The sequence below is a fragment of the Pelobates fuscus genome, chromosome 1, assembly GCF_036172605.1.
Source record: "Pelobates fuscus isolate aPelFus1 chromosome 1, aPelFus1.pri, whole genome shotgun sequence".
Taxonomy (NCBI): Eukaryota; Metazoa; Chordata; class Amphibia; order Anura; family Pelobatidae; genus Pelobates; species Pelobates fuscus.
This window is the reverse complement of record NC_086317.1, coordinates 7,303,077-7,329,005: the sequence shown is the minus strand read 5'-3', so window position 1 is coordinate 7,329,005 and position 25,929 is coordinate 7,303,077. Positions and strand designations below refer to the sequence as shown.

The window sequence follows — 25,929 nt, the reverse complement described above, 5'->3', positions numbered from 1 at the left end:
TGGGGATCTGGGCCGGTTGCCCAGCATCCCTGTAGGGCTGGTGGAGAGATCTCGGTCCCATCTCCACCTGCCTGCAGGGGGTCCTCCCAGGACCAGTCTATGAGGTCCTCTACCTCGGGTACCTCTGGTTGCTGTTAGGGAGGGAGACCGGTTGTTTCTTCCTCCAATAACCCATTCTGACGCTGGGGAATGAGACCGACTGTCTCCCCTCCCTGTAAAACATACTGCCGCTGAGGATCTGGGCCGGGTGCCCAGCATCCCTGTAGGGCCGGTAGAGAGACCTCGGTCCCATCTCCACCGGCCACCTCGGTTTCTTCCTCGTCCCACTCTACCTGTGGCTGGAGTTTCTCCCAAGGTGCCCACTGGCCTTCCCTCAACGCCCTGTGTTGTAGGTTCCGGATCACCATGTCCCACACAAACCGCACGTATTTCTCCTCTGGATTGGGTCCGTAAAACTTCAGGTGCAACCCTACCATCGTGACAAACTCTAGTACGGAGTAGCTATACGCCATGCTTGCTGTAGCCACTGCTGGTTCCATTATGTTGCTGAAGATAGGGACGCTGCACAACTCCACACGTTACCGTTGTCTCTGAGCTGCTTCTCCTCGCACTAGGACGCCATCCCATCGCTTGCCACCAATGTAACGGATCACCTGGCACCCCGACTGGGTACCTCCGTTAATGGATGCTCCTAGCGCTTCCAGAGGACTACAAGCACTCCACCAGACACCATAAGCACCGCAGGCTGCAGCTATCTCCCTTCAGAACGAAGCAGGAACAAGCTCTTACAAGAGCTCAGTGATTATAGCAAGGGAATATGCCTAGCATAGCAATCCCTTGTAGCAGATTCCCCCAATAAGAGACAGGACTCAAGTTGACGGTAAAAATAGAATTCTCTGGCTGCTAGCTTGCAGCCCTTTTTATTAGGTGCTCCCATGAAGGGGAGGGACACACTGTAGCGGATTGGTACCGGGCTGTCCTACAACATGTATGGGAATAATTGTATTTGGTCATATTGCTAGTTTAATGTGTGTGAACATGCATAGAAATCATTGTATCCGGTTATATTGGCAGTTGAATGTGTGTAAAGTACTGTATTCCTCTGGTTGTTCGGTAGAATCATTCGAATGAAACAAGGGAATGAAACTACCGAACAACCAGACCACCCTGTGTAAAGTGTGCCTTCAATTATCGTTTGCAACAATGTTGCAAACGGGTAATTACCTATTCGTGCAGTGTGGTCTTTGTCCTCTGGGTGGCCGCCATTCGGGATACGAACACGTGTCGGCGGCCATCTTAAACTGCCGAACAGTGGTGTTTTGCCGTCGAGTGTCTGGAACTAAAATCGGACACTTGACTAGGCAAACACCGCTGAGACCTCCATACTTCCAGAAATTCGTATAGAAACTACCGAATGACCCGCCGTTCGGTAGAAAGAACCCCACAAACAAGAGAATTCATTCAAACCCTCTCCAGGCTCTATAACACAGGGAATTCGTCTGTTTTCATTCCCTTGTTTGTGACCGACCGCAGGGCCAAAATGCATGGAACTGTTTTCGGATACTTTACCTCTGCGGTCGGTCAATACTTTAAAGTCCCATAACTCCCGAACGCTTTATCCGAATGGGCTGATTTTAAAATATGTTGTTCCTCCAGACTAGGGCTATCTGGAGATATTGGATTTGTGGATGTTCCCCAAGTATTTAGGGTACATCCAAAACCTGGGTAAAACTATGTACATGATAAGGGGATTATCATGCTAGAGGAGGGGAGGAGATGTGTGGGAGGTTACTGTTCACAGATTGGATAATGTCTTAAGTGATAGAACCTCCTCCCTTGCATGGGAGAGGGCTTTATAAGGAACTGTGGAATAAAGCTTGTCAGTACTACTCCTGAAACTGTGTGTCGTCCAGTTGGGATTGGGATTGCGATGGGGATATTGCTGTATTACTCTACCTGCTAGAAACCTTGCCTGTGGACTTATCATCACCTTGTTCCTGAGCCTCACTGGGATCTCTAGTGGAGAATAGCTGTGAAAGATCGGCTCTCCGCTACACACACACAGTAACGTACATTAACCAATCACACAATAGTTACATCCCACACATAGCCCTCCCCTCTACCTGTAAACTAATTATCTGTACACACAGGGAAATACAATTATCATAGGTAGGGAAAATACAGTTTTTACACAACATTCATAACTCCCAAAATATACATCACATTCGCATAACATTCGCATAACATTCAGGGGAACAACATACTCAAAAATCATACGAATTGGACCAGGGGTTCAAAAGTTAGTACAAATGTGCATTTGACCTTCTGGAAGCATGGTTTTACAGGGCCCTCTATCCTGGAGACAATGGGGGGAAGTAATCCAATTATCCAGGACTAGAGGCAGACTCCATTAACCACATGTTTGCAAAACGACATAAAACACTTTAAAATACATGAAGTCACATTTTACACATAACACACAGACATTTCACATATCCCCAGATAGCTCAGGTCTGAGTGCACATTATTAGGTGAATGGCACTCAGACCAACCGAATACAGTTTAATCGCCATGGAGCCAAAGTCTTTAATCACACGAATAGGCTCCATGGCATAGCTATCTGGGTTACCACAGCTCACACAGGGCAAGTACCAAATGACCCCACTGTATTTAAAGGGCCAGAATGAGTGACATACACTCTGGTATGGCCGAATACTGTTTTTAAAGGGCCCAATCTCCCAGGGCCATAGTCCAAAGGCAGCAGGCGGGCAGCCAGGCTTCTCCAATGCAATGTGGCGAGATTGCTCTCGTCACATAGATGTTATAGGGTCTCTGTATACCGGCTGTAATGTGCACTGTATAGATGTTATAGGGTCTCTGTATACCGGCTGTAATGTGCACTGTATAGATATTATAGGGTCTCTGTATACCGTCTGTAATGTGCACTGTATAGATGTTATAGGGTCTCGGTATACCGGTTGTAATGTGCTCTGTATAGATGTTATAGGGTCTCTGTATACCGGCTGTAATGTGCTGTGTATAGATGTTATAGGGTCTCTGTATACCGGCTGTAATATGCACTGTATATATGTTATAGGGTCTCTGTATAGCGGCTGTAATGTGCTCTGTATATATGTTATAGGGTCTCTGTATACCGGCTGTAATGTGCTGTGTATAGATGTTATAGGGTCTCTGTATAGTGGCTGTAATGTGCACTGTATAGATGTTATAGGGTCTCTGTATACCGGCTGTAATGTGCTCTGTATAGATATTATCGGGTCTCTGTATACCGACTGTAAAGGCCCCAGGGAGAGTGCGCAGCTTAGCGGACAGGGGCACATGTATGAGTGTGGGATGGATAAAGCATGATTGGCTATGTGCTACGTGTGGGAGTGTGAGATGTGAGGAAGTGGGTGGTGACAGATTAGACTGACCTCAGTGCCACTTAGGAGCCGGGCCAGCAACAAGTTTCCCGCCCACCCTCCCTTTGCTGCTTTGGGCCCGGGTGGTTGTCACAGCGAGGCGGGCGTGTGTCCTTGCCAAATAAGGGATGGTAGATTCGATGTAAAGGGGATAATGGCCGGGTCTCATCCTCCCCCTGTCTCTTATGGTGAACCTGGAGGAGGTAACAGGTTGGACGTGTCCCCACTGGGTTGTAAGTCGACCAGTGGGGAGCATTATGGTTGGGAACCACCGAGTTGGTGGGGAGCCCTGAAAAGGAAGATGTTTTTATTATGCCGAGGGGGGGGGGAGGTGAGAGCCTTGGGGAAGTTAGATTGGCAAGGACGGTTTCTTTGGTTACTGTATATATATATGCAAATTGTTTATGTCAATTTATGATAATTATTATTTCGTTATATGTTAAAGGAGTTATACAGTATTTGGTTGTGTTAATAAATGCTGTGGCCTGTTTTCTCCAAGAAGTTGTCTGTCGTTATTTGAAGGGGTAAATTATGGTTTTATGGGGGATGAAGGGAATGCTATCCAATGCCCACTACGTACATACATGTGCTCTGTATAGATGTTATAGGGTCTCTGTATACCGGCTGTAATGTGCACTGTATAGATGTTATAGGGTCTCTGTATAGCGGCTGTAATGTGCACTGTATAGATGTTATAGGGTCTCTGTATAGCGGCTGTAATGTGCACTGTATAGATGTTATAGGGTCTCCGTATAGATGTTATAGGGTCTCTGTATAGATGTTATAGGGTCTCTGTATAGATGTTTATAGGGTCTCTGTATAGATGTTTATAGGGTCTCTGTGTAGATGTTATAGGGTCTTTGTATAGATGTTATAGGGTCTCTGTATAGATGTTATAGGGTCTCTGTATAGATGTTTATAGGGTCTCTGTATAGATGTTTATAGGGTCTCTGTGTAGATGTTATAGGGTCTCCGTATAGATGTTATAGGGTCTCTGTATAGATGTTATAGGGTCTCTGTGTAGATGTTATAGGGTCTCTGTGTAGATGTTATAGGGTCTCTGTATAGATGTTATAGGGTCTCTGTATAGATGTTTATAGGGTCTCTGTATAGATGTTATAGGGTCTCTGTATAGATGTTATAGGGTCTCTGTATAGATGTTATAGGGTCTCTGTGTAGATGTTATAGGGTCTCTGTATAGATGTTATAGGGTCTCTGTATGGATGTTATAGGGTCTCTGTATAGATGTTATAGGGTCTCTGTATAGATGTTATAGGGTCTCTGTATAGATGTTTATAGGGTCTCTGTATAGATGTTATAGGGTCTCTGTATAGATGTTATAGGGTCTCTGTATAGATGTTATAGGGTCTCTGTATAGATGTTATAGGGTCTCTGTATGGATGTTATAGGGTCTCTGTATAGATGTTATAGGGTCTCTGTATAGATGTTATAGGGTCTCTGTATAGATGTTTATAGGGTCTCTGTATAGATGTTATAGGGTCTCTGTATAGATGTTATAGGGTCTCTGTATAGATGTTATAGGGTCTCTGTATAGATGTTATAGGGTCTCTGTATAGATGTTATAGGGTCTCTGTATGGATGTTATAGGGTCTCTGTATAGATGTTATAGGGTCTCTGTATAGATGTTATAGGGTCTCTGTATAGATGTTTATAGGGTCTCTGTATAGATGTTATAGGGTCTCTGTGTAGATGTTATAGGGTCTCTGTGTGGATGTTATAGGGTCTCTGTGTAGATGTTATAGGGTCTCTGTATAGATGTTATAGGGTCTCTGTATAGATGTTTATAGGGTCTCTGTATAGATGTTATAGGGTCTCTGTATAGATGTTATAGGGTCTCTGTGTAGATGTTATAGGGTCTCTGTGTGGATGTTATAGGGTCTCTGTGTAGATGTTATAGGGTCTCTGTATAGATGTTATAGGGTCTCTGTATTGCCAGGATAAACATTGCAAATGAAGAGGAGATAGAAAGATCGTTTTATTTTGTCTATTCTCTGAATGATTTCTCTGTTTTGACTTCGAGGTGTAAAGGACTGAGGTTATAAGAATGATTTATAGGGGGGACTTGGATATAGAGATGTGGATTTCTAAATTATTTTTGCCCCAAAGAATGTATATAAATAAAGGAGATAAGTCAATTTCATTTTAAGAAACTTTCACCGTTCCTCTTCAAAGTATATACTGTGATCCGCTATATAGCTTGCATTGCATAGAATTTGCGGGGTGCTCTCTATAATGTAAAAACATATGTAATGTTTATATTGTAAAAATAAAAAAGGTATGTTTCAAACCACGGCTTTCAGAATATAATTGCAATCATTCACATCCCTGAGTACGTATTTTGCGGAGTTGCACAAACCCATGGGTCATTAATGATATTGTCCGGATATTCGTGTGGAATTACAAACAAGCTATAAAGACACCTTGAGGTTTCATTTCACTACGGCCTCGACAGGATACAATGTGTTGTGTACAACTACTCGATATCCAGGACACGAATCGTGTGTGGAGTTATATTTGTGGGCAGTTTGGACACCAAACAACGACAATGAGACATCCATTTTTAAAACTACAAAGAAACTTGGAGCCGTAATTCATGTTTGGAGGATTGAGTTACTAACATATGCTCCACAGAGGTCTACTTTTAAAAGAATGGGTCACACAAGGAGCCAAACATCTTGTCTAAGATTGCATACCGTGATGGAATGGTGGACTGCTCTAACGTTAGGATTGTCCTGATGTCTTCTGCTCATGGTCATACTCCTCAGTACCAGGAGACTCTCTCTAAATTCCAGAAAGTACCAGGATATTTTGGTCAAACAACGTGAATATTTTAAACCACATTCCAAAATAGACACAACCATTACAATTATCTGAACTAAAATGCTGTGGATATTGTCAAAGAGATGTTTAATGTCCAACTGAGCAGGACATCTGTGGCTGGAATTGTATAAAATATGGAGAAACTGGAGAATATGTGCAAGATTCAAACTTTGAACCCAGGAAGAGACATTTTCTCTTTTTCCAAACAGCCTCACCATCCAAATAATGAAAATCAGGGTGTTAATAGTTCGCATTATATTCTGAAGGCTATAGATGTTATAGGGTCTCCGTGTATAGATGTTGTATAGATAATGGAGCAATTTTCAAAATGGTAATTTACATAAATGTAAAATCTGTTTATAGGATGTGTGCATGTGCAATAATTCAAGGATTTGGGATTCACATAATGAGGTTTGTTGAGGAAAGCAGGTCAGTCCCTAAATCCTACCGTTCTTTAACGGTTTAACCCCTGAAGGTTAGCCGGTGCCAGGGACCTCATTGCACCATAACCACTTTATTCATATGAACTTGTTACGGTACCTGGAGTGATCTTTTAAAAAGTAACCAAGAGTTACAGAACTGAGCTTTTAAAGTAAAGGTTGCAAGTTAAATTTTTGTAATGCAATGCTTTCCATTCTCGCCGTTCGTGTGCTCTGCAGGTTCAGAGAGTCGTGATTTCAAATCCCCGCATTGTGATTTGTTTTTAGTAAAATCGAATTCAAATGCCATCTGTGGATATTATCTTCAAGTATTTTGTAAATGCCCTTATTGAAACCTGGACAAACGGCAGGATTTCCGTGGAATAAACGTCTAAGATGGCATGAGTTCAGTGTCTTCTGTTTTGGTGCATGTTAAATAATATAAACAGCATCCGATATCTCAAACAATGGCCTCGATTTATTTATTTTGGATACACTTTTAAAATGATCACAATCACTTAGAAAAACTTTTTTTAAATGATTTATCTACAAAAATCCCCCTAGACTTCAATGTTGACTTTTGTAAATAAAATGAATCTAAAGGTTTTTTTTTTTCTAACAGAATGTGATCAGTTGAAAAGTTTTTCCAAAAATATTAAATCGAGGCCAATGTTTACATCGGTCTGATTTAGCAAAAATCATGATAAAAATTAAAATGTATTTTGTCCGAACAAGGAATTGAATATGAGCTGCCAAGGTAAAAACAAACAAACAAACCTATTGCTGCCAGTAACCATAAGGACATAGTTACATAGGTGGAAAAGAGACGTGTGTCCATCAAGTTCAGCCTTCCTCACATATGTTTTTTGCTGTTGATCCAAAAGAAGGCAAAAAAAAATCCAGTCTGAAGCGCTTCACATTTTGCAACTAACTAGGAAAAAAATTCATTTTTTTGACCCCAGAATGGCAGTCAGATTTATCCTTGGATCAAGCAGTTATTACCCTACATTGAAAGATTATATCCTTGAATATTCTGTCTTTGCAAGTATGCATCTAGTAGCTGTTTGAACATCTGTATGGACTCTGATAAAACCACTTCTTCAGGCAGAGAATTCCACATCCTGATTGTTCTTACAGTAAAAAAAACTTTCCTTTGCCTTAGACGAAATCTTCTTTCTTCCAGTCTAAACGCATGGCCTCGTGTCCTATGTAAAGTCCGGTTTGTGAATAGATTTCCACACAATGGTTTGTATTGGCCCCGAATATATTTGTATAATGTTATCATATCCCCTCTCAGGCGACGTTTTTCTAAACTAAATAGGTTTAAATTTGTTAACCTTTCTTCAAAGCTGATATGCTCCATTCCTTTTATTAATTTTGTAGCCCGCCTCTGCACTTTTTCTAGTGCCATAATATCCTTCTTTAGAACAGGTGCCCAAAATTGCACAGCATATTCAAGATGTGGTCTTACCAGTGATTTATAAAGATATATATACCAATGATATTCTGGTCCCGAGAATGAATGCCCTTTTTCATGCATGACAATACCTTGCTGGCCTTGGCCACTGCTGATTGACGTTGCACATTGTTGCATAGTTTGTTGTCTATAACAATTCCCAAACCCTTCTCGTGTGTTGTTATCCCTTATTCACTATGATATAGGGTGTAAGTTGCTTGTGTATTTTTTACACTGAAGTGCATAACTTTACATTTTTCTACATTAAATTTCATCTGCCATTTGAGTGCTCAGTCCATCAAGTAATATCTTGCTCACATTGTATTACTTTACAGAGTTTTGTGTCATCTACAAACACTGAAACATTACTTTCAATTCCTATTTCAAGATTATTTATAAACATGTTAAATAGAAGGGGTCCCAGAACAGAACCCTGAGGGACCCAACTTACCACCTCTGTCTGGCTTGAAAATGTACCATTAATAACAACTCTCTATACTCTATTTCTAAGCCAATGTTCTACCCAAGGATATAAGTATATTACATAGAAGCTCAGTTCTAATCCTAGCACCATGCGTCTGTCTGATGAAAAAGTGTCCCCCAATACTAGCACTGTGTTTGAAGACATGGTCTCCTCTATTTCAAGCATTATGGCTGGAAATGTGCCCCCAATACCAGCACTGTGTGTGTGAAGACATGGTCTCCCCCATTCCAAGCATTATGGCTAAATATTGTCCCCCAATACCAGCACTGTGTGTGTGAAGACATGGTCTCCCCCATTCCAAGCATTATGGCTAAACATTGTCCCCCAATACCAGCACTGTGTGTGTGAAGACATGGTCTCCCCCATTCCAAGCATTATGGCTAAATATTATGTCCCCCAATACCAGCACTGTGTGTTTGAAGACATGGTATCTCACATTCCAAGCATTATGGCTATAAATGTGTCATCCAACTGTTCCCTATTAATAGTAGTCAGACGAATATAAATGAACTTTTTCTAAAAAAAAAATGACTGTTCTCTTAACACGACTTATACACAGCGAACACATTCTCTGTTTGTAGATCAAACAATTTAATTTAGTCAAATATTTCACTTCTATAGTAAAAGTGTGCATAAATACAAACACATAGACCCACTCCCAATCAAGGCGTTTTCCTGCCCATGTGTGAGACAATAGATTGTGGTCTAAAGCCCTTTATAGCGTCACAGAAGCCGTTAATTCTTGCGTTATCGGCAGTGCCTGCACCGTGTGAGTGACCCTTCCCATGTCCACCATCCCATTATTACTGTTAAAAACTGTCATTATCTCACAAAAAAAACACATTCATTACTTAAGATGGTTTGTGTGTGTCTGTTAATCCCACAATTGTCTACTAAATAAATGAAAAGGTTATGATTTGCGCAGTATTGGTGGATGTGAGGGTTTCTGTGTGTACAGTCATTCTGATTGCATGTCATTGTTTGTCTGTAAGATTATTGTGTGCACAGAGTCAGTGTGACCCTATAGGTGGGGTAAAAGAGACACTTCCCAAAGATGGAGCACCACCAGGAAACGGATGCGCTCCAGACACAGAATTAGCAGGTTGTTCTGGCATAAACGCACGCCACACTGCCTGCCAATCAAGTCCATCTAATGAGGCGCTAGTGCGGCACTTTTTTGGATACAGTTCCCATGTGTCTCCAAAAGCAGAATGCCAGGGAACAAAGTTAGGACAGTGGGACAAGGCCCTAAAAGTGGGACTGTCCCTCCAAATTCAGGGCGATTGGGAGGCGTAGTGTGTCCATCTGGGTTTATGGGTTGACTGTGCATTGTGAGATTAATAAATAACCTACATTTCTATAAATTCACTATGGTGTCTCTGTCATTGGCTGTGCACCTCCCTGTTCTCCATTTGTTATCACAGAGGTCACTCACCTCCAAGGCTGGTCCTTATTATGTCATGCGGTCATTTAATGGTGGGAGTCCCAAATAAGGTCCCAGCCGATCTGTGTCTGTTTGGGGTGTCTGACATACAATCTCATGTTTTTATCGGAATGCTCAGTATATTATCGTTAGTAAATACGCCGTGGGTAGCAGAGTAAAAGCCAGCAACTTGCTAAATCTCACAGATTGCAGAAGAGAGATTCTGGGAATTCACATTACCCTGGCACTGAATGAGTGGCGTAGAATATATGGTTATAATATCCTCAATTGAATGGAATGTGATCCCACCACTAAGAAAAAGTAAATCTCTGACAACTCCTTGAACGCTGTGGAACAAGAGAATATGTCTCTTATATTCCGCAGGGAGTTAGCGCCTGGATATTTATCAGATGTCATCCATTTAATTGTTTGCAGGATCGCAGCCATGTTCCAAGCAGGCTAGTGGAGTACCAGTGTACAGTCAGATCTCAGACAGTCAGTAAATGGCTCCAGATGTTTATTTTAACGCACACGGGTTTTATCCTCACATTTAATCAGTGGGATAATTGCATTTTCCATGGTTATGTCAATAAAGTCGTTTGCTAACGTTCAGGGTTAAAATAAAACGAGTTTCTATTGGTGCAAAGAACGTAAGTTGGAAAGGCAATGTACAAGTCTAATTTAATGGCTGACGCACGGCCGGAGGTAGTTACTAATGTAGAAAGCTGCAATAGATTAATTCAAATGCTGAGAGAATTACAGATATTCAGTAGCATTTTTACTGCTATAACGAAGCCCTGACCATTCACACAATGCGAGGCCGCCATCAAAGCTGAACGTGATACAGGCCCAACGAGCTGGACAGAAACAGACAGCGCTCATATGTGAGGAATGGAGAGGGGAGGCAGTGACTATGACACAGGGCAACAGCAAATAAGTAAACCGCCTTTTCACAGTGAGAGATGAAGGAAAGCGTTCTTCCTCTCGCCTGGTGGCGTCCTGGTCAAGTCTTGAGCTTATTGGGGCGTAACTGAAACTACCAAACTAGGAAGGAGATCCAATGGGGAATTCATCAAAGAGTTCAGCTCCAAAAACGTATGTAAAGTTATAAAAGTGGAGCTGTTACCATGGAAACCAGTGGAATCAGTTGCTACATTCCATTGCTGATTGCTCCGTTTTTACAACTTTGCACTACTTTTTATAACATGGCGGTTTAATAAACCTCCCCCATTGGGCAGCCATTGACACCCTGAGACACGCACAGGAGGCGGGCAGACCGGCTCACACAGACCAATCACAGCAGCAGCAAGTAGAATCTCACTCAACATGGCCGCTCAGCCAGATACAAAGTTTCTCAAAAGATCAATACACATTATTTAAATAAATATGTGTTTCATTAAATGTAATACATTGATAAAAATTGAGAAATACAGAGTTGACGACATTGTCCTTTACAGTCAGGACTCATGCACGCATATTTTCCGGATTGACCAATCCCTGTGCTTCCTCTGCAGATTCGGAGCATAGCACCAGCTCGGACACGGAGGTCTTGGCTGAGAGGACATCCTGCTCCTATGAGTCATGTCCAGACCTTGCCCCATCCCGGGTTCCTGATCCCCAGGCCCTCTCGGTGTCTTCGATGGACGAGATTCAGGTGGAGCTGCAGTGTGCCGACTTGTGGAAGAGGTTCCATGACATTGGCACGGAGATGATCATTACCAAGGCCGGCAGGTGAGCAGCCATCAGCATTAAATAAAGTATTAAAGAATGCTCATCACAACCAGCATGATTCAAAACATGTTCACGGAGCTATATATATTCATATTAAAGGACAACTATAGGCACCCAGACCACTTCAGCTCACCTCACAATGCAATGAGAGAAACTGCTATGTTTACATTAAGGGCTAAACCTCACTGACAGCCGCTAGAGGCGCTTCCGCGATTCTCAGTGTGAAAATCACAGTGAGAAGACGCTGGATGTCCATAGGAAAGCATTGAGCAATGCTTTCCTACGGGCGGTTTGAATGAGCGCGTGGCTCTTGCTACGCATGCGCATTCGGATCTGACGTTGGCAGGGGGAGGAGAATTCCCCAGCACAGAGGGAGCCTGGCGCTGGAGAAAGGTAAGTAGCTGAAGAGGTTTTAACCCCCTCAGCCCAGCGGGACCCAAAGGACCCTATAGTGCCCCTATAGAAAACGAGTTATAGTGCTCCTTTAATCCTTTAAATGAAAAATTCATATCCAAAACATATTGTCTTTTTTCATAAAATTCTGATAATTGAGCAGAAGACGGACATAGTTATGTATTTATTTCATATGTTGTGCCCCTGTCCGGGAGTGTCATCAGGATCATTTGAGCTTTTTACCAAACAATAATGGTGGCAGAGACCCAAAATCATGCAGAAGTCATAACATTGTTGTAAAATATATCTGTTTTATTATTTTAACAATCTAAACATTGCGTACAGCACTCCCATAATAAACTATATAAAAAAATGCAAGTACGGGTAAAAAAAATTAAAATTGCGCAATACAATTAGAAAACACCCACCACCTGTAGTAAAATTAACCGACTAGTGGGGAAAAGTCCACCTAAACACAGTGGGTATTTTATAGAAACATAGAATACTTTCATTAGTCCCTGGCCTTATCTTATAGTTAGGATAGCCTTATGCCTATCCCACGCATGCTTAAACTCCTTTACTGTGTTAACCTCTACCACTTCAGCATGAAGGCTATTCCATGCATCCACTACCCTCTCAGTATAGTAATACTTCCTGATATTATTTTTAAACCTTTGTCCCTCTAATTTAAGACTATGTCCTCTTGTTGTGGTAGTTTCTCTTCTTTTAAATACAGTCTCCTCTTTTACTGTGTTGATTCCCTTTATGTATTTAAATGTTTCTATAATTATATTATGCTATTTTTGTTTTCTTTTTGCCATTATACATATAAACTATTAACCAAAAATAGGAGCACTCACAGGACTTTTCTGCAATGAATAATCTTCTTTTATCTTGCGAAAGGCCTGTGGAGGATCCGAAACATCGGTCACAAAGGTAGTTGTCACGAGTTAGTGGGTAAATGAAAGAATATTCCGTGAGTGCTGCTATTCTTGGTTAATAGTTTACATACAGGCACCAAGGCATCAAAGCATGTGCCAGTTAGGTAGAGTGCCAGTAACTGTGTGTTATATGTTTAAAAATATCAAATATGTCAAATAAAGTAGCTCAGTGCAATCCACGGAGCAAATATTAATAATGAAGATAATTGTGCCAATAATGATTTCCAGGGACCAAATCCACAAACCTGGTAACACAGTCCCCAATTACTTGTAAAACATAGAAATGGTGCGCACGTTATCCAGTATACTTCAAAGCAACATATCTTTTAATTCAAATATCAAACAGATATACTATGATCTAAAGACGTTACAGGAGGGAGTCTTTGGACAATGTGTCCCTAGACGCGGTTTATGTTACAGGAGGGAGTCTTTGGACAATGTGTCCCTAGACGCGGTTTATGTTACAGGAGGGAGTCTTTGGACAATGTGTCCCTAGACGTGGTTTATGTTACAGGAGGGAGTCTTTGGACAATGTGTCCCAAGACGCGGTTTATGTTACAGGAGGGAGTCTTTGGACGATGGACGATGTGTCCCTAGACATGGTTTATGTTACAGGAGGGAGTCTTTGGATGATGTGTCCTTAGACGTGGTTTATGTTACAGGAGGGAGTCTTTGGACGATGTGTCCCTAGACGCGGTTTATGTTACAGGAGGGAGTCTTTGGACGATGTGTCCCTAGACGCGGTTTATGTTACAGGAGGGAGTCTTTGGACAATGTGTCCCTAGACGCGGTTTATGTTACAGGAGGGAGTCTTTGGACGATGTGTCCCTAGACGCGGTTTATGTTACAGGAGGGAGTCTTTGGACGATGTGTTCCTAGACGCGGTTTATGTTACAGGAGGGAGTCTTTGGACGATGTGTCCCTAGACGCGGTTTATGTTACAGGAGGGAGTCTTTGGACGATGTGTTCCTAGACGCGGTTTATGTTACAGGAGGGAGTCTTTGGACAATGTGTCCCTAGACGCGGTTTATGTTACAGGAGGGAGTCTTTGGACGATGTGTCCCTAGACGCGGTTTATGTTACAGGAGGGAGTCTTTGGACGATGTGTTCCTAGACGCGGTTTATGTTACAGGAGGGAGTCTTTGGACGATGTGTCCCTAGACGCGGTTTATGTTACAGGAGGGAGTCTTTGGACAATGTGTCCCTAGACGCGGTTTATGTTACAGGAGAGAGTCTTTGGACGATGTGTCCCTAGACGCGGTTTATGATACAGGAGGGAGTCTTTGGACAATGTGTCCCTAGACGCGGTTTATGTTACAGGAGGGAGTCTTTGGACAATGTGTCCCTAGACGCGGTTTATGTTACAGGAGAGAGTCTTTGGACGATGTGTCCCTAGACGCAGTTTATGATACAGGAGGGAGTCTTTGGACAATGTGTCCCTAGACGCGGTTTATGTTACAGGAGGGAGTCTTTGGACAATGTGTCCCTAGACGCGGTTTATGTTACAGGAGGGAGTCTTTGGACGATGTGTCCCTAGACGCGGTTTATGTTACAGGAGGGAGTCTTTGGACAATGTGTTCCTAGACGCGGTTTATGATACAGGAGGGAGTCTTTGGACAATGTGTCCCTAGACGCGGTTTATGTTACAGGAGGGAGTCTTTGGACGATGTGTCCCTAGACGCGGTTTATGTTACAGGGGGGAGTCTTTGGACGATGTGTCCCTAGACGCGGTTTATGATACAGGAGGGAGTCTTTGGACGATGTGTCCCTAGACGCGGTTTATGTTACAGGGGGGAGTCTTTGGACAATGTGTCCCTAGACGCGGTTTATGTTACAGGAGGGAGTCTTTGGACAATGTGTCCCTAGACGCGGTTTATGTTACAGGAGGGAGTCTTTGGACAATGTGTCCCTAGACGCGGTTTATGATACAGGAGGGAGTCTTTGGACAATGTGTCCCTAGACGCGGTTTATGTTACAGGAGGGAGTCTTTGGACAATGTGTCCCTAGACGCGGTTTATGTTACAGGAGGGAGTCTTTGGACGATGTGTCCCTAGACGCGGTTTATGTTACAGGAGGGAGTCTTTGGACAATGTGTTCCTAGACGCGGTTTATGATACAGGAGGGAGTCTTTGGACAATGTGTCCCTAGACGCGGTTTATGTTACAGGAGGGAGTCTTTGGACGATGTGTCCCTAGACGCGGTTTATGTTACAGGGGGGAGTCTTTGGACGATGTGTCCCTAGACGCGGTTTATGATACAGGAGGGAGTCTTTGGACAATGTGTCCCTAGACGCGGTTTATGATACAGGAGGGAGTCTTTGGACGATGTGTCCCTAGACGCGGTTTATGTTACAGGGGGGAGTCTTTGGACAATGTGTCCCTAGACGCGGTTTATGTTACAGGAGGGAGTCTTTGGACAATGTGTCCCTAGACGCGGTTTATGTTACAGGGGCACATGTTGGCCTCCTGGTGTAGGGATGATATTTTCTGTAATTATTCTGATTATTAATGTATCATCAGCTTCTTATACTGTCTCTTAGGAGGATGTTCCCAGCCATGCGAGTGAAAATCTCTGGCCTGGATCCCCATCACCAATATTATATTGCCATGGATATCGTACCGGTGGATAATAAGCGATACAGGTAACTTTCTAGGGGTAAAATATTATTCCTTTCCGGGGACACTCTGGGATCTGGTTGTAATATAAGTTACATTTATCATCACTGGGATATTGGGAACTAATTATAGGCAGTATTAATTATATGAAATGTAAAGGAAAATACACGCAGAGCTATTTGTTTATGAAAAATAAATAATTGCAAATTTTGTCTAAAAACAATTGATTTGGGAATATTTTCAAGCTAGGCTATTTTTCCATCATTTTCCCAGCATTTTGTTTTACACTCAGCACTGGTTTCCCCGTTGTACCTTCTAGTAATTAAATCCCTTCCCACCCAGATACGTCTATCACAGCTCCAAGTGGATGGTTGCCGGGAATGCAGACTCCCCAGTTCCCCCGCGTGTTTATATCCACCCAGACTCCTTAGCATCAGGTGACACTTGGATGAGGCAGGTGGTCAGTTTTGACAAACTCAAACTCACCAACAATGAACTGGACGATCAAGGCCACGTAAGTTGCGTTTATGGATAAAGAGGGTGTGGAGTTTTGGGGGACTTGCGTTAGAAGCAACTCATTTGTGTTTCTTTTCTCCTCATCGAATGCACCTAGGGGTCAGACATTACTAGGAATTATTGATTTGAGCACTTAGTTACTCGTATGATTGTAAGTTCATTGACAGGTCCACGGATATACCTCCTATACCTCTAATAAGATGCATTGGACTGTACACAAACTAATAATTGAATGAAAGATCCATAACCCAGGTGTAAAAAAACAAAAAACAAACACCGATCAAATTGCAACTGCAATAGCACAATTCTTGTTACTCTCTGCCTGACATAAGTCAAGAATTAAATACATAATGAATTGAAATATCACATTAACCCCGTAAGGACACAGCTTCAGACGCTCGCCAGTTTTGCATTTTTTGCTGTTTGTGTTAAACTGCAATTTGCATCTTTCTCATTTACTGCACCAATACATATTATATACTGTTTTTAAAAGGACAAAACAGGCTTTAGTTTGATGTGACATATACATATATAAATTCTCATTTATTATTACAAAATTACAAAAAGATAAGAAAAAAATGAAAAAACTGTGGGGGTTTTTTCTGCAATTTTGGCAATAATAATGTGTACATAATTAGTACAACTTAAGAAAAGTAATTTAAAATAAATTCATTTATTTGTCCTGATTTACAGAGTACATAATGTGTCTACGATTTCAGTATATTGTTTGTAGTTACAGGTCACAAACCACAAGGAGTAAAATAAAATTTCAATGTGAAACTATTTTAGAATTTGGTATGTTTGTCTTGTAAGCTTAATCGTCTTCACGGAAAACAAAATTGCAACACAAAAGTATATATTTATATAAAGTAAACATCTCAGGCTATTTACCATTACCATTTTTGACACTTTTTACATAGCCATTTAACGGCTAATCTCTGCAAAATATTATAGTAAAATTGTGTTTTTCAGATTTTTAACATACACATATAAAACAAGGGTTTTTTTAATGTGTATTTTGTAAACCTGATGTGTGCTATTCCTGTACCAAACCCCACATTGTGTTCAGCTACATCTTCTTTGTAAAACAATACCCCCAATGTATGCCTTTGCCACGGTCTCGTGAAGTTACAGTGTCCTATACGAGACCTGGCTATTTCTGTTTCTACAGTTAGAATTCTCATAGATTGGTTTGATGGGCCTATATCTCATTTTGGAGCATTATAGCAGTTTGACCATTTAAATAACGCCATGCAGGCCTACCATTTGTGAAAGCAGACACACCATGGTATCCCATATGGTGTTTATTGTGCCTTAACCCCTTAAGGACACATGACATGTGTGACATGTCATGATTCCCTTTTATTCCAGAAGTTTGGTCCTTAAGGGGTTAACGTGCCGCCGGATTTCACCAGTTGTTGTCAATATTTGTAGTAAAATAATATTTTTGCATTTTTTACATACACATGGCATTACTGATGAGTACTTTGTAAATCGTATGTGTGCCACTGTGATAAAATCCCCCAATTATGCCCAGCAACATCTTTTAAATAAAACAATTCCCCAATGTATGACCTAGACACTATTTTGTGAAGACGTGACCATTTCAGATTTTAAGCGTAAATTTTCATAAATTATATTGGTGACGACACCTCAGTGTATCTCAAATAGCATATTTAGAACCTTAGTGTGGGACCATTTTTTCGGTAGTTCATACCAAGTGTAGTGGTAATAAGCAGTTTATATGCCTTTTTGACACACACGTTGAGATTTTTCTGCATTATTTGATTTCTGCTACGGCAGCATAACATTTAAAATGTTTCTCAGTTATGTCTTCTGAGTACAGCAATACCCTATGCGTACATTTGCCAGGTGGGTGTTGAAGGGGCAAATTTGAGACACTGCCATTTCAGTTTTTTTCAAACTCTGAATTTTGATGCTGGGTTCACGTCCTATTTTGGAGCATTTTAGCTAATTGCTAGCCCAAACTACCCTACAAAAGCCTACCATTTTTTTTTTATGTGTATTTGGATGTTGAAAGTGAATGTTTGATTTAACTACCCGCCCCTACCCCCGATGATCTAAATCACCAAAATAAAAATAATAGAAAAGTCAGTCAGCAGTCAGAATTTTAGAAGCCTCCTTTGCCTGACGTCCTCAGCATCTTTAACTTATAATAACTAAAATTATATAAACTATATACTCATTGATGCCCCCACATGACTAAAATCACACCCCAAAACCAATCTACTTATTCGGCCTGGGTGTGAAAAACAGTGGGCAATACATAGGTTGGGCGGAGAGGGGCAATCAGGGCAGTAATAACTGGTCTCCGCTCTTACTCCCCTCTTGTAACACACCCTGCACCTTTTCTGGGGTGGGGGGGGGGGGTTCTTTTTTGCCTCAATCTTCTGCTAGGCTCCACTGATGGTCCCCCTCTGTGGCACTCAAGCAGCCCAGAAATTAGCTGAAACTGAAATGAAAGAAACGTGCATTTCAGCTCAGAATTTGACTTTTTAAATACAACAAAAGCATTGTGGATTGCCGTCTGCATTATATATATGCCCACTCTTTTGTACCACGCCCTGGTCTTTTGCATGATCAAGTACGGCTGCATCAGTTGATCGGACACGTCTACTCCCCCCGTATGCCGATTGTAATGTGTTATGCAGACTGGCACCCATTTAATTTCCCCTCTGCCACAAACTGCGACCTCGCGATTGCATTCACCGTGGATGGTGGTTAGGATGATTTTAGTGCCAGCAGTTCATTCTGGCAGAGAGCTGCTGTTTCTCCCCTTTTTATTTTATTTTCTGCTAGAGCCTTTAGGAAACCTGTGCGACTCTTCTGAATAGTGTCACAGGCCACGGTCTTAAAGCAGTACAGCGTTTTTAGAAGTGGGATACTATTGTAAAAAATATCAATAGGCATGATTAGGTCCCAGACAATTTTCCCACTTGTTAGATGGAAGTCCAAATATATAATAAGTCACAACAAAAAATGCCAAATGGAAGGGTTTCACTTAATCCAATGTTAAGTACGGTGCTTCGGCAACGGTATCCACAATATCGTTATCCAGTTGAATCCACTTATATGAAAGACATAGTGCAATATGTAAAGTCAATATTGTAACGGACCGTTTCACTTACAAGAGGATAAAACCCAGTTTAGGCGATAATCCCCTTTCCAGATGCACAGGCAGCTACTGCAAACACCATTCTCCCGACTGGAACCACACGAACACTGGAACAGCTGAACAAGAAAAGCAGACCTCGGCTTACACTCTTGGCAGTCAGCATATAATCCCATTCCTCCAAAGACCGAGACGACACATCGCTTTGAGGGTTAAGCAAGAACTCTAGACTGGGACACCCAGTCTGGCTTTTATTTCCAACTCACACATACAGGCCACACCCAAGGGGAGGCATAAAAGAACCAATAACATAGATGTTACCTCCCACACATCCCCTCCCCTTAGTGTGACACATAATCCCATTATGCATACAGAGTAAAATATACTTTTACACAACTTTCATAACTTTAAAACCATACATCACATTCACATAAAAATACATATCCACAATCAATCCATTCAGGGGAACAACATATTAAAAAATGGCATGAATCCGACCAGGGGTTTAAAAGTTACTAAAAGTATATTTTGGGCCCTGGATTGCAGCATGGCACAATCTGGCCCAAACAGAAGTAAAACATCCCCCACAATGCATCCCGGCTTCCTCCCTTCTGCCCTGGAGTTAATTGGAGAAGTAATCCAATTATCTAGGACTAGAGTCAGACTCCATTAACCACATGGTTGCAAAAAGACAGTAAAAGACATAAAATTACATACTGATACATTTAACACATAAAACACACATTTCTACATATCCCCAGTTTAACTGAACACATAAATACCTACATAATATTTAAGACAGTATTACTGTGATATGTTACAAAGTCTTAAAGGGACATTAGTCCCAAAAGTCCCAATATGTCCATCGCTGATTTTAAAGGGCCAGTAGCAGCAATATAAATTATTACATGCCCAAATATAGTGTTTATAGAGCAATATGTCCATGGGCCGTAGTCGCAGGGCAGGAGGCTAGCAGCCAGGCCTCTCCAGTTCACAGTGGCGAAGCTGGTTTCGCCACATTTCTCCCCTTTGCCAATTAGACTAACAGGGTACCTGACTTTCTGCCGGTCAGTGCCCTGGTTAGTCCAGCAACCCACCCACAAAACAGAAATAACAGAGCAGCCCACCCACACTAACCGGTTACTACATCTGGGTGAGGAAGAATTTTGTCGAGGTTCTGGTGTTTCACCACTGCTGGGTGGGAGACTGGTAGGCTGCCTTGGTGGGTTGCTGAGGGGCCAGAGACCAGCGGTACTCTGTCCGGTTGCCAGCACTACCACGGGAGTAGTCTGGTGGGCGCCTGGTTGCTGGAGACTGACTGTCTCCCCTTTAGGTGCACAGCTCGACTGCCGGAGGGGGAGACCGACTGTCTCCCCTTTGGATCCATCACACTGAGGCTGGGGAACAGGACCGACCGTCCCTATCCCTTGTGCTGTAAGTGCAGAGACTACGGTCCCATCTGCACAGTTGTGGGGCTTAACATCTCCCCTTGGTGGGTTAGGTTGCCGTGGGAGAGAGGGTGTAACAAGTTCCTCTCTCTGGATGGCAAACTGCCGCTGGGGAGAAAGGATGGCACCTTCTGCTCCCTGGGGTACACACTGCCGCTGGGGAGGAAGGACGACACCATCAGCTCCCTGAGACACACCCTGCCGCTGGGGAGGGAGGACACTGCTCTCCTCTCCCTTTACTTCACACTGCCTTCCTGGCATATCACTTTGCTGCTGGGGGGCAGGAACAACTACCTCTGCCCCCTGTAACTCAGCCTGCCGCTGGGGAGGAAGGACGACACCTTCATCTCCCTGGGGTACACACTGCCGCTGAGGAGGAAGGACTGCACCTTCTGCTCCCTGAGGTACACACTGCCGCTGGGGAGGAAGGACGACACCTTCATCTCCCTGGGGTACACACTGCCGCTGGGGAGGGAGGACGCTGCTCTCCTCTCCCTTCACTTCACACTGCCTTCCTGGCACATCACTTTGCTGCTGGGGGGCAGGAACAACAACCTCTGCCCCCTGTAACTCAGCCTGCCGCTGGGGAGGATGGACGACACCATCAGCTCCCGGAGACACACACTGCCGCTGGGGAGGAAGGACTGCACCTTCTGCTCCCTGGGACACACACTGCCGCTGGGGAGGGAGGACGCTGCTCTCCTCTCCCTTCACTTCACACTGCCTTCTTGGCATATCACTTTGCTGCTGGGGGGCAGGAACAACAACCTCTGCCCCCTGTAACTCAGCCTGCCGCTGGGGAGGAAGGACGACACCTTCATCTCCCTGGGGTACACACTGCCGCTGGGGATCTGGGCCTGCTGCCCACCATCCCGTTGGGCCCGGTGGAGAGAACTCGGTCCCATCTCCACCTGCCTGTTGTGGTTCCTCACAGGACCCAGCTTGTTGGGGCCTCTGCGTCATTAGCAGCATGAGGTGTTCATGTACCTCGTCGTAGATCCGGCCTACCATATGCTCCGCTTGGGCTGGTGAGAAAAAAGCCATCCTTCTCCTATATTCCCTGATAAACTCGGATTCCTCCTCCTCCCTCGGAGGTGCTGCAGCAGCTGCGACTCTGTCTCCTTCCATTTTCTTATTTCCTTTGTAGCTAGGGTCGCTGTACGGATACTAGCGTTGCCCTCAATTTGTAATCCAGAAATGGTGTTGTCTGTAGCTGTCCCTCTGGTTGTAGGAACGATCCCGCCGCTTGCCACCAATTGTAACGGACCGTTTCACTTACAAGAGGATAAAACCCAGTTTAGGCGATAATCCCCTTTCCAGATGCACAGGCAGCTACTGCAAACACCATTCTCCCGACTGGAACCACACGAACACTGGAACAGCTGAACAAGAAAAGCAGACCTCGGCTTACACTCTTGGCAGTCAGCATATAATCCCATTCCCCCAAAGACCGAGACGACACATCGCTTTGAGGGTTAAGCAAGAACTCTAGACTGGGACACCCAGTCTGGCTTTTATTTCCAACTCACACATACAGGCCACACCCAAGGGGAGGCATAAAAGAACCAATAACATAGATGTTACCTCCCACACATCCCCTCCCCTTAGTGTGACACATAATCCCATTATGCATACAGAGTAAAATATACTTTTACACAACTTTCATAACTTTAAAACCATACATCACATTCACATAAAAATACATATCCACAATCAATCCATTCAGGGGAACAACATATTAAAAAATGGCATGAATCCGACCAGGGGTTTAAAAGTTACTAAAAGTATATTTTGGGCCCTGGATTGCAGCATGGCACAATCTGGCCCAAACAGAAGTAAAACATCCCCCACAATGCATCCCGGCTTCCTCCCTTCTGCCCTGGAGTTAATTGGAGAAGTAATCCAATTATCTAGGACTAGAGTCAGACTCCATTAACCACATGGTTGCAAAAAGACAGTAAAAGACATAAAATTACATACTGATACATTTAACACATAAAACACACATTTCTACATATCCCCAGTTTAACTGAACACATAAATACCTACATAATATTTAAGACAGTATTACTGTGATATGTTACAAAGTCTTAAAGGGACATTAGTCCCAAAAGTCCCAATATGTCCATCGCTGATTTTAAAGGGCCAGTAGCAGCAATATAAATTATTACATGCCCAAATATAGTGTTTATAGAGCAATATGTCCATGGGCCGTAGTCGCAGGGCAGGAGGCTAGCAGCCAGGCCTCTCCAGTTCACAGTGGCGAAGCTGGTTTCGCCACATTTCTCCCCTTTGCCAATTAGACTAACAGGGTACCTGACTTTCTGCCGGTCAGTGCCCTGGTTAGTCCAGCAACCCACCCACAAAACAGAAATAACAGAGCAGCCCACCCACACTAACCGGTTACTACATCTGGGTGAGGAAGAATTTTGTCGAGGTTCTGGTGTTTCACCACTGCTGGGTGGGAGACTGGTAGGCTGCCTTGGTGGGTTGCTGAGGGGCCAGAGACCAGCGGTACTCTGTCCGGTTGCCAGCACTACCACGGGAGTAGTCTGGTGGGCGCCTGGTTGCTGGAGACTGACTGTCTCCCCTTTAGGTGCACAGCTCGACTGCCGGAGGGGGAGACCGACTGTCTCCCCTTTGGATCCATCACACTGAGGCTGGGGAACAGGACCGACCGTCCCTATCCCTTGTGCTGTAAGTGCAGAGACTACGGTCCCATCTGCACAGTTGTGGGGCTTAACATCTCCCCTTGGTGGGTTAGGTTGCCGTGGGAGAGAGGGTGTAACAAGTTCCTCTCTCTGGATGGCAAACTGCCGCTGGGGAGAAAGGATGGCACCTTCTGCTCCCTGGGGTACACACTGCCGCTGGGGAGGAAGGACGACACCATCAGCTCCCTGAGACACACCCTGCCGCTGGGGAGGGAGGACACTGCTCTCCTCTCCCTTTACTTCACACTGCCTTTCTGGCATATCACTTTGCTGCTGGGGGGCAGGAACAACTACCTCTGCCCCCTGTAACTCAGCCTGCCGCTGGGGAGGAAGGACGACACCTTCATCTCCCTGGGGTACACACTGCCGCTGAGGAGGAAGGACTGCACCTTCTGCTCCCTGAGGTACACACTGCCGCTGGGGAGGAAGGACGACACCTTCATCTCCCTGGGGTACACACTGCCGCTGAGGAGGAAGGACTGCACCTTCTGCTCCCTGAGGTACACACTGCCGCTGGGGAGGAAGGACGACACCTTCATCTCCCTGGGGTACACACTGCCGCTGGGGAGGGAGGACGCTGCTCTCCTCTCCCTTCACTTCACACTGCCTTCCTGGCACATCACTTTGCTGCTGGGGGGCAGGAACAACAACCTCTGCCCCCTGTAACTCAGCCTGCCGCTGGGGAGGATGGACGACACCATCAGCTCCCGGAGACACACACTGCCGCTGGGGAGGAAGGACTGCACCTTCTGCTCCCTGGGACACACACTGCCGCTGGGGAGGGAGGACGCTGCTCTCCTCTCCCTTCACTTCACACTGCCTTCTTGGCATATCACTTTGCTGCTGGGGGGCAGGAACAACAACCTCTGCCCCCTGTAACTCAGCCTGCCGCTGGGGAGGAAGGACGACACCTTCATCTCCCTGGGGTACACACTGCCGCTGGGGATCTGGGCCTGCTGCCCACCATCCCGTTGGGCCCGGTGGAGAGAACTCGGTCCCATCTCCACCTGCCTGTTGTGGTTCCTCACAGGACCCAGCTTGTTGGGTCCTCTGCGTCATTAGCAGCATGAGGTGTTCATGTACCTCGTCGTAGATCCGGCCTACCATATGCTCCGCTTGGGCTGGTGAGAAAAAAGCCATCCTTCTCCTATATTCCCTGATAAACTCGGATTCCTCCTCCTCCCTCGGAGGTGCTGCAGCAGCTGCGACTCTGTCTCCTTCCATTTTCTTATTTCCTTTGTAGCTAGGGTCGCTGTACGGATACTAGCGTTGCCCTCAATTTGTAATCCAGAAATGGTGTTGTCTGTAGCTGTCCCTCTGGTTGTAGGAACGATCCCGCCGCTTGCCACCAATTGTAACGGACCGTTTCACTTACAAGAGGATAAAACCCAGTTTAGGCGATAATCCCCTTTCCAGATGCACAGGCAGCTACTGCAAACACCATTCTCCCGACTGGAACCACACGAACACTGGAACAGCTGAACAAGAAAAGCAGACCTCGGCTTACACTCTTGGCAGTCAGCATATAATCCCATTCCCCCAAAGACCGAGACGACACATCGCTTTGAGGGTTAAGCAAGAACTCTAGACTGGGACACCCAGTCTGGCTTTTATTTCCAACTCACACATACAGGCCACACCCAAGGGGAGGCATAAAAGAACCAATAACATAGATGTTACCTCCCACACATCCCCTCCCCTTAGTGTGAAACATAATCCCATTATGCATACAGAGTAAAATATACTTTTACACAACTTTCATAACTTTAAAACCATACATCACATTCACATAAAAATACATATCCACAATCAATCCATTCAGGGGAACAACATATTAAAAAATGGCATGAATCCGACCAGGGGTTTAAAAGTTACTAAAAGTATATTTTGGGCCCTGGATTGCAGCATGGCACAATCTGGCCCAAACAGAAGTAAAACATCCCCCACAATGCATCCCGGCTTCCTCCCTTCTGCCCTGGAGTTAATTGGAGAAGTAATCCAATTATCTAGGACTAGAGTCAGACTCCATTAACCACATGGTTGCAAAAAGACAGTAAAAGACATAAAATTACATACTGATACATTTAACACATAAAACACACATTTCTACATATCCCCAGTTTAACTGAACACATAAATACCTACATAATATTTAAGACAGTATTACTGTGATATGTTACAAAGTCTTAAAGGGACATTAGTCCCAAAAGTCCCAATATGTCCATCGCTGATTTTAAAGGGCCAGTAGCAGCAATATAAATTATTACATGCCCAAATATAGTGTTTATAGAGCAATATGTCCATGGGCCGTAGTCGCAGGGCAGGAGGCTAGCAGCCAGGCCTCTCCAGTTCACAGTGGCGAAGCTGGTTTCGCCACAAATATATACACTAATATG

The 25,929-nt window shown here is 44.0% G+C and overlaps 1 protein-coding gene across 1 annotated transcript in view; it reads left to right on the top strand.

Moving 5' to 3' along the window:
* The window catches only part of TBX15 (T-box transcription factor 15), a 138,603-nt gene that overhangs the window by 97,398 nt on the left and 15,276 nt on the right, over positions 1-25,929 (top strand). The window contains exons 2-4 of the mRNA XM_063446065.1: positions 11,560-11,776; positions 15,650-15,751; positions 16,068-16,239. Coding sequence (XP_063302135.1) covers positions 11,560-11,776; positions 15,650-15,751; positions 16,068-16,239 — 491 coding nt within the window. The remainder of the gene's footprint in view (positions 1-11,559; positions 11,777-15,649; positions 15,752-16,067; positions 16,240-25,929) is intronic.